The 16,535-nt window shown below is 36.8% G+C and overlaps 1 protein-coding gene and 1 long non-coding RNA gene across 2 annotated transcripts in view; one reads left to right on the forward strand and one right to left on the reverse strand.

Annotated features, from left to right (window-relative positions):
* The window catches only part of LOC149490081 (uncharacterized), a 417,590-nt gene that overhangs the window by 181,621 nt on the left and 219,434 nt on the right, over window positions 1-16,535 (reverse strand). The gene's annotated exons all lie outside the window — the stretch shown is intronic.
* Window positions 1-16,535, forward strand: part of Nlg3 (Neuroligin 3) — a 129,873-nt gene that overhangs the window by 97,259 nt on the left and 16,079 nt on the right. Inside the window, exons 7-9 of the mRNA XM_089714890.1 lie at window positions 4,547-4,685; window positions 6,651-6,863; window positions 11,644-11,782. Of these exons, the coding sequence (XP_089571016.1) occupies window positions 4,547-4,685; window positions 6,651-6,863; window positions 11,644-11,782 (491 nt within the window). The remainder of the gene's footprint in view (window positions 1-4,546; window positions 4,686-6,650; window positions 6,864-11,643; window positions 11,783-16,535) is intronic.

Genomic DNA, 16,535 nt, shown 5'->3' on the forward strand with positions numbered 1-16,535 from the left:
TGCAAATCTTAAGCAAAACTCTGTATTGGAAAGTGTCAAATACATATTCTATAGTTTTACATCAAACCGTTAAATTACTTGTTCCTTAGCTGAACAACAAAATCCTTTCCCACTCCTTAGAACTTTATAATACGGAGCGGGAGATAATGAAAAAGCCGGTGATATTAAAGAGCTGTCAGTTGTAACATTACGCAAACTAACATTTCGGTAAATAACTATTCCACAATCTGCTTTCATTTCTCGCTCCGGTGCCAAGCCTGAAGTTGATAGTTGTAGATTTACGAATTGTCCGCAAAATTCCTTACTTGTCTACCCGCGTTCATAGTATAAAGAGAGAAGTAGGCCAACTCCCGGCGTTTAGGAGCTTTGACTTATGTTCCTGTGTCCCCTAGCTGGGGCAGAGGGCATCCACAGTGCTCCGCCAGGCGTTTAGGCGTTTAGGAGCGCACGGTACCTAAACTTGCGAGGCGCAGGGTTGTCACTTGTCACATTGATATTTTAAATAATTGTTTAACACCGACCGCTCACAGCAATGACGCGGCCTTCACGAGACAGGTCCCAGAGTAGGAAACGAGCGGCGTTCTGTGCGTGCGTAGGTACGTACATGAACGGGGGGCGTGGCCAAGCGTGGGTACATACAAACGGCGCGATGTACCTTTGTTCGAAGATAACATACTTCTCTCTTTATACTATGTCGCGTTCGCCGTTATTAAATTGTACCACAAAGTTTTCTCATCTTGTGTCTCCTCGTTTTTAGCTGAGCATGTTGAATCCGTTTGATTTCTAATTTCGTTGTTTTTCGCAATATCAAAGGCAATTACTTGTTCAAATGTGTAACTTTTATTTGTTGTTGATTACGGTTGCGTATTGTATGTTTGTTTTCAGTAGTTAATATGCTATTTGAATAGTAATGTATGGGAGCGTAAACTCATTTGTGACATGGATTAAAATTATTTCTGTATGAGTATAATATTGACTCGCTTTACATTCATGAGTTTACTCATTATAACTTTTTTTAAGCTTTATTCTCAGTCTAACTAATTAAATTGGGGCGTAGCAATATAAAAATATACCTTAATAAAAAATCTGTTTGTATTTTGTAAAAATATTTATAAAAATGTTTCAAAAAAAGAGAATTAAATTTTATACAGCTACCATTTTAAACGTGTATCCGACAGCAGTTAATTATAATAGATATCTGTTGTAAAATTAACCTCGCATTCAGTAAACTTCATATTTAATGGAATCATATTAAAATATCATCAGTCATTTATTTATTATATCTATTTTAATCATATTGAAACAGATTATCGTGGTACCTACGAATATTATCAAGGTAAAAGTTTGTGAGCATCGATTAATGTTTATTACTGATTAAAATATGCGAAATTTGTTTCCTACTCTAATCTATGAAAATGCCTATCGTTGTAATATTGCGACAAATATTTTAGCCACTTCTCAACGGTGCATTCACATCAAACGAGTAAATGTTCATTCTAACCTCACTATCAAATTATTTAAGTGTAAATAGGCGTAGAACATTCTTTCGTTATTCTTAGTGCGTTCGAAAAGATTCTATGTATTGTTCTAATACTGAACAACACTGCAAACGAGATTCCGTTTACACTAAAAGATCACGAAAGAATGCTCTTGCTCTATCTCTAGCTCTATGTTCGTTTGATGTAGGTAAATAATAAGAGAGTGTGATTATTTTTTAATTTATAATTACGTTCAGATGATTAATTTTTATAGTATGTTCAGTTCACATATTTTTTTCCAGTAAAACATTTACCTGCAGACTGTTGGTTGAGGTTTAAAATCATCGTCAATTTAAAAAAAAATAGCAAATAGCCAATGATATTAAAAAAGAAATACCTATATATTTATCATTCTGACAGTACTAATAAACAACTCGATAAACATAATTTGTTGACCGCATTTCCGATCATTAAGCACTGCGGTTTCTATTGTTGTTTAATTAAAGTGACCATCGATTGTTGAATGAGACAAAATTATATTTTGTGTTCAATCGCGGGCTTTTGCCTAATGTAGTTGCTTTGATAGCATTGAATTATGCGTGAATATAGCTTATTATTAGTGTGAATAAAATGGATGATTAATCATGTTAGTGAACTTAGCAGATCATTTTTAGCAGATCAAAAAAAAATGTGAGTTCTTATCGCGTGCAGTTGAGTTCTACAGTTCCTGATACTTTTTAGAAATAGTTCTGGCGTTTTTACCTTAACAAACGACATTTGAAAAAACCCGACCTGGCTTAACGTGATGCTACGACGTGATGCTACGACGTGATGCTACGACGTGATGCTACGGCGTGATGCTACGCTGTGATGCTACGGCGTGATGCTACGGCGTAATGCTACGGCATGTGTTACGGCGTGATGCTACGCTGTGATGCTAGGGCGTGATGCTACGGCATGATGCTACGGCGTGATGCTACGGCGTGATGCTACGGCGTAATGCTACGGCGTGATGCTACGGCATGATGCTACGGCGTGATGCTACGGCATGATGCTACGGCATGATGCTACGGCATGATGTTACGGCATAGTGCTACGGCATGATGCTACGGCATGATACTACGGCGTGATGCTACGGCGTGATGCTACGGCATAGTGCTACGGCATGATGCTACGGCATGATGCTACGGCATGGTGCTACGGCGTGATGAATTATGACATAAATAAATTTTCTAGTGTTTCATTTTACGCGAGTATTTCTAAAAAGTATCAGGAACTGTAGAACTCAACTGCACGCGATAAGAACTCACATTTTTTTTTTGATCTGCTAAAAATGATCTGCTACGGGAAGTTGGCAGATCATTTTTTCAAATGTCGTTTTTTAAGGTAAAAACGCCAGAACTATTTCTAAAAAGTATCAGGAACTGTAGAACTCAACTGCACGCGATAAGAACTCACATTTTTTTTTGATCTGCTAAAAATGATCTGCTAAGTTCACTAACATTGATTAATCGATTTTATGACGATTAGCTTATGTTTTCGTGTGGTCAGATTCTGGGACATGATTTTGATTCTAACTAAAATGTGTAATTTTTTTACAAATTACTCAGCAGTTGGCATAGCCAAAGCGTAAACAATATTTTCTTTCAATATCATACCCATATATGAATTAAAAGTAAATATTTTTTAGAATGCAAGAAACTATACATTTTTTTATTATTACACAGAAAAAAACACGGTATCTACTTCCATGCTAGTGCGATATCATCTATACTAATATTATAAAGCCGAAGAGTTTGTTTGTTTGAACGCGCTAAACTCAGGAACTACTGATCCGATTTGAAAAATTCTTTTGGTTTTAGATAGCCCATTTATCGAGGAAGGCTATAGGCTATATATCATAATGCTAAGACCAACAGTAGTGGAGCACTGAGGGTAAAACCGCAAGGCACAGCTAGTTTGTAAAATAATTCTCATTAAACAAACAATTTAAGTGTTTAAACGACAAAGCAAATGCAAGCAACTATAACAATATTACCGCTTCCACTATAAAGGCGTGCACATTATAAATTCACTAATTTAAATCATACAATCCGACTACACAGCAAAGTTGAAAGTAGCTTAAATTTTCTGATGGAATTCTTAATTAAATAATCGTGTTCGAGTTCATTCTAGCGTCATAAATAAATTTCCTTTTCTAATTAGACCACGAATTTTATTTAGTGCTCTGAAGACTTTGAGATTTAATTCGGAAGGATAAACTAGACTTAACTAGCATTGGGAATACGATATAGGTAAAATGGAGTTGTTCACTTTACTACATAAAATATCTGCGTAATAAAACTGTTAGAGGTAAAAATTGTGTTTTTCAAGTACTGATTGATATCTCTGTTTTCCTAAAACCCTTTCGATTGTTTTTTTAATGACTACAAAGAAAATATTATATGTTTTATTTTAAACTTACCATTACTTCCCGAGTATCTTAATCGTAGTTATCTATTGGATTAGATATTAATTGGACAGTAACCTATGCCATTACTAGAAACGCGTTGACAATAAATTGTGACTGAACATTAATTAAATGATTAGAAATCAACCACCTCACTACGTGAACATTCCACACACGGTAAAGTTCTCGAACAATTTTCGATTAGCGATGCTTATAAAGACATTAGACGAAGAAAAGTCTACGCTAAATTGAAAGCATATGATTTCCAATACAAATATTATAAAGCTGAAGAGTTTGTTTTTTTGTTTGAATGCGCTAATCTCAGGAACTACTGGTCCGATTTGAAAAATTGTTTCGGTGTTAGATAGCCCATTTATCGAGGAAGGTTATAGGCTATATATAATCACACTAACACCAACAGGAGCAGAGCAATGCGGGTGAAACCGCGGGGCGCAGCTATTTGAATAATATTGCATCAAACTAGATTTCTGAAACCTTTACTAAGCTGTCGAAAAAACAATGTTTACACAATATTTAAACGTTAAACCTAAAACCTAAAAATAAAACAATATTTGATACCAAACTGAATAAACCAATAATAACAATACCAATTCCACAGACACAGGGGACATGATGGCCAATCCAGAATCAGGGTATGACTGGCAGTTGACTCGAGCTCTAAACGGCAAGCCAGCAACTGCTGTCAACATCATCAATGCTGTCCTGATGCGGGAGAGCGCTGTCAATCAGCTTACCAAGTAAGGCTATCCAAATAAGATTTAAATAGTTACTGTAAAGTAGGGAAAGTGTGGAAATTATGAAGGCACATAAGATTCACTGTTAGATCATTATGGGGCATTTTTTCAATGCTTAGATAAAACTTATCCGTCCAATAGCGTATTAAACGATAATACTAAAATGTCACGTAAACTGTCAAATACGGGCAATTAGAATACGTTTTTAAAATGGTAGTTTTATACATTATTCGACGAATATGTTTTATCCAAGCATTGAAAAATCGGCCCTTATAAGTGTAAGGCGTCGTCTTTGCTGTATGTTCTTTTAGCACAAGTTTTGGTTGTTTGTATTTTATTAGCAGCACAATAAAATATTTAATTTCATAAAATCAATTAACTAATTAGTAATTAGTAATGAATGTGTTTTATGGAGAAAGTATATTTGAAAAGAGTATCGTGAATTTTTTGCAGATCCTTTTCTGTAGTAGTGACATTCCTAATTGGTGGAAAATAATTATTATCCAAAAACGTTTACATAAAAAAGTCAAATAAAACAGTTCAAGTTTGAACTGGAACGAAACTTTTTGCGTAACATATTATTTTAAATTTAAGGTTTAATTTGAATAAACGCTGCCTTATAAACTTCTGTAACGATTAGAAACAATTTCGTAATCTAAATCTGTATCTAAAACTTATAAAATGCTTCATGTGTACGCTGCCTTACGGCCGATAGAAGAGAGGAGGGACTTTTTTTTAAGGCATCCGTAATCACAGTGTGTTCGCGCCACCTCTGGATTATAGTCCAAAAACATTTTTTTCTTTAATTATTTTTGAACACATACTTTAAAATACAATAAAAATCATAGAGTAGGGCCTTAGACACAGTTTCGTAGCACTGTATCTAAAAAGGCTTATAAAACGTTCCATGTGAAAGCGGCCTTATGACCTATAGAAGTGAGCTTTTAAAGATTAAATTTATTAACAGGGCAGGAAGCATTTAAAGCATCAATTTGAGCGTTAATTAACTTGTTAGCGATTGGTACAAGTATAAAAGTATATTAAGTTTATAAATCGTTCAAAGGAACTCGAGAATAGTATCACGTACATTTTTACATTATTATTGAATAGAAAAACAAAAATAATTTATTTTTATACTGTAGTTTACCTTTCAGTTACTATACACATAAGTGGTTTAAAGTTCATAGTTATTTCACAGCTTGTAATTTACTCTACGAGTATTATTATGGGGTTTAAAACTCATATTTATTTTAAACCTTGTAATGTATTTGCGATAATAATTACCCAGTATTCAATTGTTTCTGCCCTTTTCATAATAGTGTACCTTTTGTATTACAACTACTTTTAAAACTTTAATTAGCGTTGAAACTTGCATAGCATTCGTCCATTTCAATCGGGGTCAAACGCTATTCCATGAAAGAAATCTTTGAAAATCTTGGACATTGGATACTGGAACGGCTGAGTTTTCCTTTCAAAAAGTTTAAATTAAATACTCCTGGAGCCTTTCCGAAGATATACATTTACTGTTTGGATATCCCCAATTATAATTTATTTGGATGTTTGTTAGGCAACAATTAAAGTTCGTTGGTACAACATTGTTAACTGTTTTGAATTTGTACTTCTATATTGTGTTTAGAGAGCGTATTCAAACTTTTGAATAGTTTCAATTTTGTATTTTTTTCACGTTACTTAATTAAATGTTTGTAAAATGTGTAGTAGAGAACATTGAGAATTAGAACCATGAAATAATATAAAATAAGCATGTTATAGAGACGATAAAATATGGTTAGTTCTTACCTCGTCTTTTTTTAATATGAAAAAATTCACGTCAAAAGTGTTGAAGTCATAGTCAAATTAAATAAAAATAATTTAACCCTCATCTCACTTGAATAAAAGTCTACTTCCGGATACTTTATTGTTCAAGTTAAATTCAAACAAAATACCCTATAATTGTATACTTTTCTCTAGATACGACCTGATGCTCGGAGTAACAAAAGCAGAAGCATACTTCGCGTTCAGTGGGGACGATATCCTCTTCGGTATAGAAGCTGATAGACGATCGAAGATCCTCAAAGCCTTCGTGAGGAACACCTACAGCTACCACCTGTCAGAAATCCTGGCCACCATTATCAATGAGTATACGGACTGGGAGAAACCGGTACAGCATCCAGTTAATATCAGGTATAATTTAATATACTCTTTATTTTTTTTTTTTTTTTTTTTATAATCGATAGGCAGACGTTTGACCACAATCCCACCTGATGGAAAGCGGCGATGTGGTCTACTTGGGTGCACGTCTGCCTAGGAGGAGCCTATTCACCCTAGCTTTGAAGAGGTCCAGGTTGTATTGCTCAGGAAAAATAGTGGTAGGGAGTGAATTCCATTGTTTGGCTGTTTTAATTATGAAAGAAGACTCGAAGCGACGAGTTCGAATGTTGGGGATATCCACAATGAAAGGATGAAACCCCTCGGCACGCCTCGAGTTACGATTGAGGAATGGAGATGAGGGAATTAATTTATGTAAACCTAACGCACACTCACCGAAGTGCAACCTGTAGAACACCGAAAGACATGCCACCTCACGACGGTGCTCAAGACTCAAGAGTCGAGCATCAACTAAGGGAGAGTTGTTAATAATACGTTTGGCACGTCTTTCAATTGAATCCAAAGCTCCAAGGTGGCATCTAGCCGCGCCTGCCCACAAGTGACTGCAATACTCCACACACGAGCGGACTTGAGCTTGGTAAAGATTAAGAAGCTGTCCCGGTGTGAAGCATTGCTTGACCTTGTTCAGAATTCCGAGCTTTTTGGCGGCAAGAAGGGCCTTGGATTCAATAAACTGACCGAAGTTGAGTGTAGAAGATAAAGTGACACCAAGCAACTCCAGACAGTCGGCTATTGCTAGAGGCACATCTCGGAAGATCGGAGTGGATGTTATAGGACTCCGTTTTGCGGAAAACAGACACGCTTGAGTTTTGGATGCGTTAAACCCTACAAGATTGGCATCGCCCCAATCGGACACAGCCTGAAGAGTTAGGTTTAAGCGAGCAATCATGTCCTCCCGAAGAGATTCGGTCTCAACCTTTGAAGTGCGGGCACTGGACTTGTATCTTTCGACAATAGTGCTGTCATCTGCATAACTGAACATATTCGGAGCAATCATGTCGTCTATGTGCAGAAGAAACAGTGTTGCCGAAAGAACGGACCCCTGCGGAACGCCGGCATTGATCGACATTGGCACTGAAGAGCTACCATCAACAACAACTCGTATGGACCTGTCCCGCAGAAAGTCAGCAATCCAAGTGCAAAGGTCTCTTGGAATTCCATAAGAGGGGAGCTTGTTTAGAAGACCTTCGTGCCAAACCCTATCGAAAGCCTTTGAGATATCCAAAGAGACCGCAAGGGCCTCTCCGAATTCCTCAACGGCCTCCCCTACAAGATGTGTCACATGCACTAAGAGGTCGCCAGTAGATCTGTTACGCCTAAAACCGTACTGGCGGTCATTCAACAGGTCGTTGGCTTCCAGGTGCATGAGGAGCCGATTGTTCAATATACGCTCCATAGTCTTGCAGAGTATGGAGGTTATTGAAATCGGACGATAGTTAGTTGGATCTGACCGACTGCCCTTCTTTGGAACGGGTTGAACGTTGGCAAGCTTCCAACTTTTAGGGACAACTCCAGTTTTCAACGAGAGGCGAAACAAACGTGTCAGGATAGGAGAAAGTTCAGGAGCACATGTTTTTAAGACAACGGCTGGTATTCCGTCCGGTCCACTGGCTTTATTCTCGTCGAGGTTGCGTAGCGTTTTAAGGACTTCCTTGTTCGTGATGCGGATGTCAGGCATATGAACGCCACGGTGTTGAATTGTCGGTGGAGCAGTATTTTTAGGAGGATCAAGACGAGAATTGTTAGCAAACAGTAAGGCAAATACATCTGCCTTATCCTTCGCACTATGGGCCAGTGAACCATCGGGTCTCAGCAACGGAGGTAGAGTGGGACGGCAAAAGTTGGACTCGACCGTTTTGGCTAAGGACCAAAAAGCTTTGCTTCCTGCGGGGTAAGAGACAAGCTTACTTCCGATATGCCGCACATGAGCAAAACGAGCTCTTTTTTGAATTTTCTTGCAGGTTTTGGAAGCTTTGTTGAAGGCTTTCTTTTTTTCGCGAATATCATGAGCTTTACGGATTCGAGCGTCGACCCAGGCTTGGAAAGCAGCTTGCTTTTTAGCCAATGCAGCTTTACATTGTACATTGAACCAAGGTCTAGCTTTGTTGTTGATGCGAATGTCGGAAAAAGGTATAAAATATTCCATAGCCTGTTGAATCACACCAACAACATTATCCGCACAGCTCGATGGGTCTGCGGTAGAAAAGCACAATTCCCGCCAAGGATAAGATGCAAAAAAGTGCCGCATTTCATCCCAGTCCGCCGCTTTGTATCGCCATACTCTCCTTGTTCCCTTCAACGAAGGATCTGGAGGGGTGTATGATGACACAGACTTCACCAGACAGTGATCAGATGTCCCAAGTGGAGCGGAAACTGTGATCACGTGACGGTCTGGCTCAGAGGTCATCAAAAGGTCGAGACAGTTGGCAGTATGGCCGTCAATGTCTGGAACACGAGTTGCAACGTTAACCAGCTGAGAAAGGTTTAAAGAAGTCGCAAAATAATAGGCCTCTTTCCCAGCATGGTCGGTCTTTTGGAACGGGAATAACCATTCTGCATGACAGGCATTAAAATCCCCCAGAAAGACAAGTTCAGCGCTCGGATATCTAAGTTGTACCACATCTGCCACTTCACTGAGATAATTAAATAGCCTCGTAGTCTCCAGATCACCTTTATGCGAACGGTATACACAAGCATAAACTATTTTGTCAAAACCTGTATCAGCCATGATCCACAACACAGAGAAACTGGGCTCTTCAAGGTCACGGAGTCGCAGAGTGCAGATGTCATCACGAACATATACACAGGTACCAGCTTTCGGCTGAAAATTGTGTTCAAGCATGTAACCAGGGTACCCGAGATATGACGTGTCATCAGGACATCGGATTTGCGTCTCTGTTAGGAATAATAGGTGCGGCTTTTCGGTCTCAAGATGATGGTGGACCGGTGTGAGATTAGAGTGCAAGCCTCGGATATTGGAGAGGTGCACCTGAAGAGAGAGGAAGTGCAGCCGCTGAGAATACCGTATTCCTTTATTCAACTTTTTCATCTTTGTTTTTAGTTTGGAGAGTGATTAGACGGGGAGCAAAATAGAAGTTGAACGAGGCAATGCGTATGAAACCACCTATCGCCTGCATGCCAAAGCCCAAAAATAATCCTAGCCTGGAGACTGCGGGGACGCCCGAAACCCCCTGTATTTCGCCAACGTGTCCTCCCATCCGATCGCCAATCGGCACGTTGGAGCCAATACAGGATTATGCACAGGCGGCGGGGCAGCCTTTCACGAGTGGCTAATTCGTTACTTGGGCCCCCTACAACCTGCGGTCGGCCAGCGGTGAACCGTTTCTTCGGATCCCGCTACCCTCCAAGACTAGGAAATTCAGGACAATAACACCCAGGCGTCAGATTCGGTTCTCAAATACAAAGCAACTGTTCATACCTATTTTGCTCGTTCAAATGGGCTTCATCTGCCATCATCCCGGAACACGACGAGCGTTTGGCGGCATGGCTTTGACAGATGGGTGGTGACTAGCCGGGACAAATTGTCTCCCACCAGAATAATTCGGTTACTCATTTGGCACTACCCAGGGAGCACGTGTAGGGTCTCTAGAGTTAAAGCCTACGGACGCGAGTAACGTTGCCCCCCGAAAAAAGAAAAAAGAAAAATTTATTAAACCTTACTAGTTTGTAAAGTTATTATCCTAATTCTGAATTGTTTTCTGGAATGTTCTCTGGAAGAAACACGTCAAGATTTTCCTAGCTATGAAGACAGTCTAGACGTTTTTTAAATTGTACTGTATTCATTTTTGAATTCAATAAAGTTTTTTTTTACATTTCTAATTCAAGCGGAGACTAAATTAACAAACCAAAAATTATCTTTGCCGTTCTTATGTTATGTTTATAAGTGGCGTAACACAAATTTATTTTTAACTTTTTAAGGTGATATTATATTATAATAATTGATGATTTCCTTGAGCTATTAGTTTGTCTGTCAATATGAAAACTTGATGAGTTACCTTGCTTCAATAAAATCTGCCTTCATTCCTTCCCTTGTTTTTAAATGTAATGTTAATAATTATGTAAAATATGACCCAGTTTTTTGGTAAAGCCGGCATGCATTCCCCAAATATATTAAACAATTCCGTTAATTACAACGCGTGCTTACAATGAATATATTGTTTAAAAATGTCGAAAAAATATTCGAAAAATAAAAATAAGCTTTTGTTTAATTTCAACACTTTCATAAAAAAGCATGTGTGTCGAGCATATGTGTGAGAAGTGAAACTTCTTCGGCAAGATTCAAAGTTTAACTCCATGACGTGACGGTATTGCCATGACGCTAACTTTAAATTTTACTCTCAACGCGCCTAGTTTCACTTCAAAAGCTTTTGTCTAGTTTAAACACTTTTAATTTGATAAAATGTAATGATATTTCAGCATAATCATTGTTAGTACTTATTCAGATAAAAGCTTTACCATCCACTGTTTTATAATATTATAATAAGCTACTTCTAACAGTGCATTTACATCAAACGAGCGATTGCTACTTCTAACCGCACTATGTCAAATTATTTTAGTATAAACAGGCGTAGAGCATTCTTTCATTGTTCTTAGTGCGTTCGAAAAGATTCTATGCAATGTTCTAATACCCAACAACATTGCATACGAGTTTTCGTTTACACCTAAAGTTTAGGAACTATTAAGTATTCTGTGTTAAAAGATCAATGATCTTGCTCTAGCTCTATGTTCGTTTGATGTAAATGCACCCTTATAAATAAATATTTTTTTTTAACAGAGACGAGACACTAGAAGCGCTAAGTGACGCCCAGGTGGTCGCGCCTATAGTGTTAACAGCCGATACACATTCGGCATTACGAAGAAACTCCTATTTGTATGTGTTTGACTATCAAACGAAGAATGGAGATTATCCACAGGTAAGTCTATAGTATGGTATTAGCTGCTGAATATTGAGAAATTTCTTTACGTTTCTAGATATTAACGATTTTTTTGTATACAGACAATTTTTAAGCTATTGCATAGCTTCTATCACGGGCCTTGAGCGCGGGGACCGAATCCAGAAATTGCGTAACGAAAAACCTCACGCTCCCCACTCCGACGAGCGCGGAGGTGGCTTGAAGGCATAGCATGCAATAGCTTTACCGCGGCAGTCCCCGAGTGCCACACGTCTTTTTTTTACATTTATTATAATATGTACCGTAAATATTTTGTTGTTAATACTTGAAACAAGGCTTAGCTAGAAATAGAGTTATCTTTTTGTAGATCGATTAACACAAGTAAATTATATTTTAATTCAATGCGAAATATCGTTTCTATTGCTTCATGACTGCCATTGCGGATTGTTCTTTAAGTAAATATAATATGAAATAATAAAATATGTTATGTTGATTATTAAAAACCAATATTTTTTTACGCCGCGTCTATAAATATTTAAACTTATATTTCAATCTAAATCTTCCATGACTTCTAACTTACCCAAGACTCCAAAAAATATTTTATATTAAACTAGCGGTCCGCCCCGGCTTCGCCCGTGGTACATATGAAAAATAGATGTTGGCCGATTCTCAGACTTACCCGATATGCACAGAAAATTTCATTAGAATCGGTCCACCCGTTTCGGAGGAGTATGCAGACTAACATTGTGACACGAGAATTTTATATATAAGATATCATAACCGTATTAAAAATTAATTTCACTCAACCTAATTAAAATCATCTTTTCGTTTTAAGAAAAATATCTAGATAAAATAAATAAAAATCAATTGAGAAATTGCAGCGTTCCACGTGACTTACCTTTCTACGCAGTAATATTCTCAAGGCGTTTCCGTTTTTTTTTTCTTTAGAATTTCTTTGATACTGAAATAGAACATAGAAGAAGCAATTACTGTATTCATATACTATCTGACACAGTTTCTTTACGAGCTATCTGCTTTCTTATGTACCTACAGTACTGTCTGAATAAAATTTGAACTTTGAAAATACTTCATTATATAGGTACATAGTTTTTTGTTATAAATAGAACCGTTTATTTTTAATTTCAAAATAACAGTTTTTTATTGTATAATTAGTATCCAGTTAAAATATAAAAACAAAGTAATTAATTACTAAATTAGTCGCCTGTCTGTCTGTATTTAATATTAATATTATATTAGTCAGGCTACTTTTTAGGGTTCCGTAGCCAAAATGGCAAAAACGGAACCCTTATAGTTTCGTCATGTCCGTCTGTCCGTCTGTCCGTCTGTCCGTCTGTCACAGCCGATTTACTCGGAAACTATAAGTACTACAGTGATGAAATTTGATGGGAATATGTGTTGTATGAACCGCTACAAAAATATGACACTAAATAGTAAAAAAAAGAATTGGGGGTGGGGCCCCCCATACATGTAACTGAGGGATGAAATTTTTTTTTTCGATGTACATACCCGTGTGGGGTATCAATGGAAAGGTCTTTTAAAATGATATAAAGTTTTCTAAAAAACATTTTTCTTAAAGTGAACGGTTTTTGAGATATCAGCTCTCAAAGTCGTAAAAAGTATGTCCCCCCCCCTCTATTTTTATAACTACGGGGTATAAAATTCTAAAAAAAATAGAGGTGATGCATGCTAATTAACTCTTTCAACGATTTTTGGTTTGATCAAAGTATCTCTTATAGTTTTTGAGATAGGTTGATTTAACTGTAATTTATTATATTTGCTGCTACGGAACCCTTTGTGCGCGAGCCCGACTCGCACTTGGCCGGTTTTTAAAATAGATAAAGTGGTATGTTAGTAGATTAACTAAATCTTTATTAATTTACCATCTCATTTAATTCACACCATATTATGCAAATACAATTTTTGTTTATCGCAAAAATACGAGCATTTAACCGAAATAATTTTCAAGTATGAAATAATAAAGTTTTGTTTCACTCGCTCTTATTATAACACCAATAGCTCCATTTCACTTCTTCGAGCATAATAATCGTTAAAAACAGCTTTATTATGCTATATTTGAAATAACGCTACAATAAAAATGCGCATTCATTTGACGTCCTTTCATTTCAAGTTATTTTCATATAAGAATGTTTTATTTGCATTTTCAAATAAATAAATATTATAAAGTTCTTGAGTTTATTTAAAATGATTCAATGAAATTGTATGATGCAGATATTATGAAGGTAAGAGAAATTTCTATAAAAGGTTTAATATTTGTATGGTTCTCGCGGCTTGTGTCGTATATATGGAGGTTTTTTTGCAGACGATTCTAATTCTTTCGAATAAAAAGGGGTCGAAATTTTCTTCTGTATAAAAAATAACAGTTAAAGGCCACGCGTTCTTCTTTTTTCTGGGTTGACCTTAATATAAAATAAAGCCACTTAGAAATAACCTATCTACCTTATTTCTTAGTAAATTATAAACAAATATAAATATAGTATGTGTATTTTAAGAAAAAATCTTCAAAATCATTTCTGCAGTCCAAGAGATTATTTCTAGTAACGCAACCTACAATCTTCTAATTAAATGACGTCATTTTAATATAGAAATAATCTTAGGAAATAATCATCAAACAAGCCTTTACAATACCTTAATTATATAATTTACAAAATGGCGTATTGTTAGTTCAAAATGAAACTATTACCCCGCTTAAAAATTATACCAAGAGTAAGATTACAACATAAATACGTAACGAGCTTTTGACACTATTTGAAAGAGACTTTAATTTCTCTTAACAGGGTAATTGCATTAAATTGTAATATTTAATCCGGTGAAATGTAAATGGAGTGTAATTGCAGTAATCGCACAGTGTAAAGTGATTACTTTTGATGTTTCTTTTATTTATTTTTAGTGTGCTTACTTTTATAACAATAATTATCTAAAGTACTAGCTTCCGCCCGCGGCTTCGCCTGGTATTTTGATAAAAGGTAGGTTCTTTCTCAGGGTCTAAAGATGGTCTGTGCCAAATTTCATCAAAATCGGTTGAGAGGTTTAAGCGAGAAAGCGTAACAGACAGACAGGCAGACAGAGTTACTTTCGCATTTATAATATTAGTATGGATTTCAAATCTTATTCAACTGCTATTTCTATAAGAACTAGTCTACAAAAACAACACTGAACTACACTTGATCAAATGAACTAAAAAGCTAAACTTGCAGCCATTATTATCCCCAGAAAAACCTCTGCAAAGTGCACACGTACGTCATCGTTTAAAGTTTCAATTAATTGGTTCAGACTCGGTTACCAGATGTGAGAAATTTCCAGAAACTTCGCACGGAACCATGATATATTAATTAAAAAGCACAACTATTATATGCTTATGCTTTTCGTTATGGTGCAAAGTGTGTAACATAGCTAGGTAGTTACTTGGGTTTATGGTTTTTGCTTTATTTGACTGGCCGGTTGGCTTGGTTGGTAATGGCCCTGCCTTCCAAGCCACAGAGGTCGTGGGTTCGATTCCCACCCGGGGCAAATATTTGTGTGATGAACATAGATGTTTGCGCTGTGTCTGGGTGTTAATTATCTATATAAGTATTTATTTAAAATTATATATGTATGTTTATCAGCCATCTGGTTTCCATAACACAAGCGAAAGCTTAGTATGGGATCAGATCGTGCCGTGTGTGAAAATTGTCCCGAAATATTTATTTTATTTTATTTTCCATGCTTATCAGGTTCAATTTTAACTGTTTTACGAAACATAATTTACAATTTGAATTTGCTATACATCGAATCATAACGTAAGAAAGAGATTCGTTTAAACATCTAGGTAAATAAATATTCCCAAGTTGTTTTAATTTTGATACCACGATCGTTACATATTTAGTCAACTATGTCTATTTTTAATAGCAAATATTAAACGCATCTTGATAATTTTTGAAGAGATGTGGTCCAACATTTTGATACAATGTTTACGAAACAATACATCAATCAACTTCAAATTCTATTTACTCCCAAAACTACCATCTGACAACCCTATTCAGTACTTGTAACAGTTAACTCTAACAAAGTTATCGAGCCTCTGATAGCAGCCCACCAATTTGCTGCAGAACGCGATCGAGCGTCTTCATTTCATAGCGTAATTAGAGTTCACCAGCTTAACTAGACCTCGTCGATTTAGGCTAACGGTGTTTTTCCACCAGAGATGTGTATGCGTTGAGTAAAATTTCAAGGTCGCGTCATGTCAATACTGTGACGTCTTGGAGTAGGGCGACGATTTTGGTATCTTTGAATCTTGCCAAAGAAGTTTGCTAGAAGTTGCACGTGTGCTCGGGACGCACTCTTTTTCATAATACTATGGGAGGTTGCCTGCTAGGTAAGTGTGGTATTAATGCGCAGATATATTGTGCAGAACAGAGCCTACTATCGATACTTCACATCTTACTGGCACCGTTACATAACGTAGCATTGGTAGAAACGGTCACACAGTTTCACAGGATAGTTAATACATTTCCGTAGCACTGCATTGCACATCTCTGGTGAAAAAGCACCCTAATCCTCTGAGCTGGAGCTCAAAGTTCTCTGGCTGATGAATAATAAGTGAAAAGTTACGTCGTTTGCCAATTGTGAACTAATGAGAGGTTGGTAATTAACTCATTGTTGATGGGAAGACTTTACAGTTAGTTGTTACGAAGGAATGGCTGATGGCAAGATAATGTTGCTTGCAAGATAATCGAAGTATACTAGATTATTGGCA

Source organism: Colias philodice, chromosome 3 (genome assembly GCF_061535455.1).
Source record: "Colias philodice isolate Cphi_HAF_F1 chromosome 3, ilColPhil1 Martin Lab GWU primary, whole genome shotgun sequence".
In the NCBI taxonomy this organism is placed as follows: domain Eukaryota; kingdom Metazoa; phylum Arthropoda; class Insecta; order Lepidoptera; family Pieridae; genus Colias; species Colias philodice.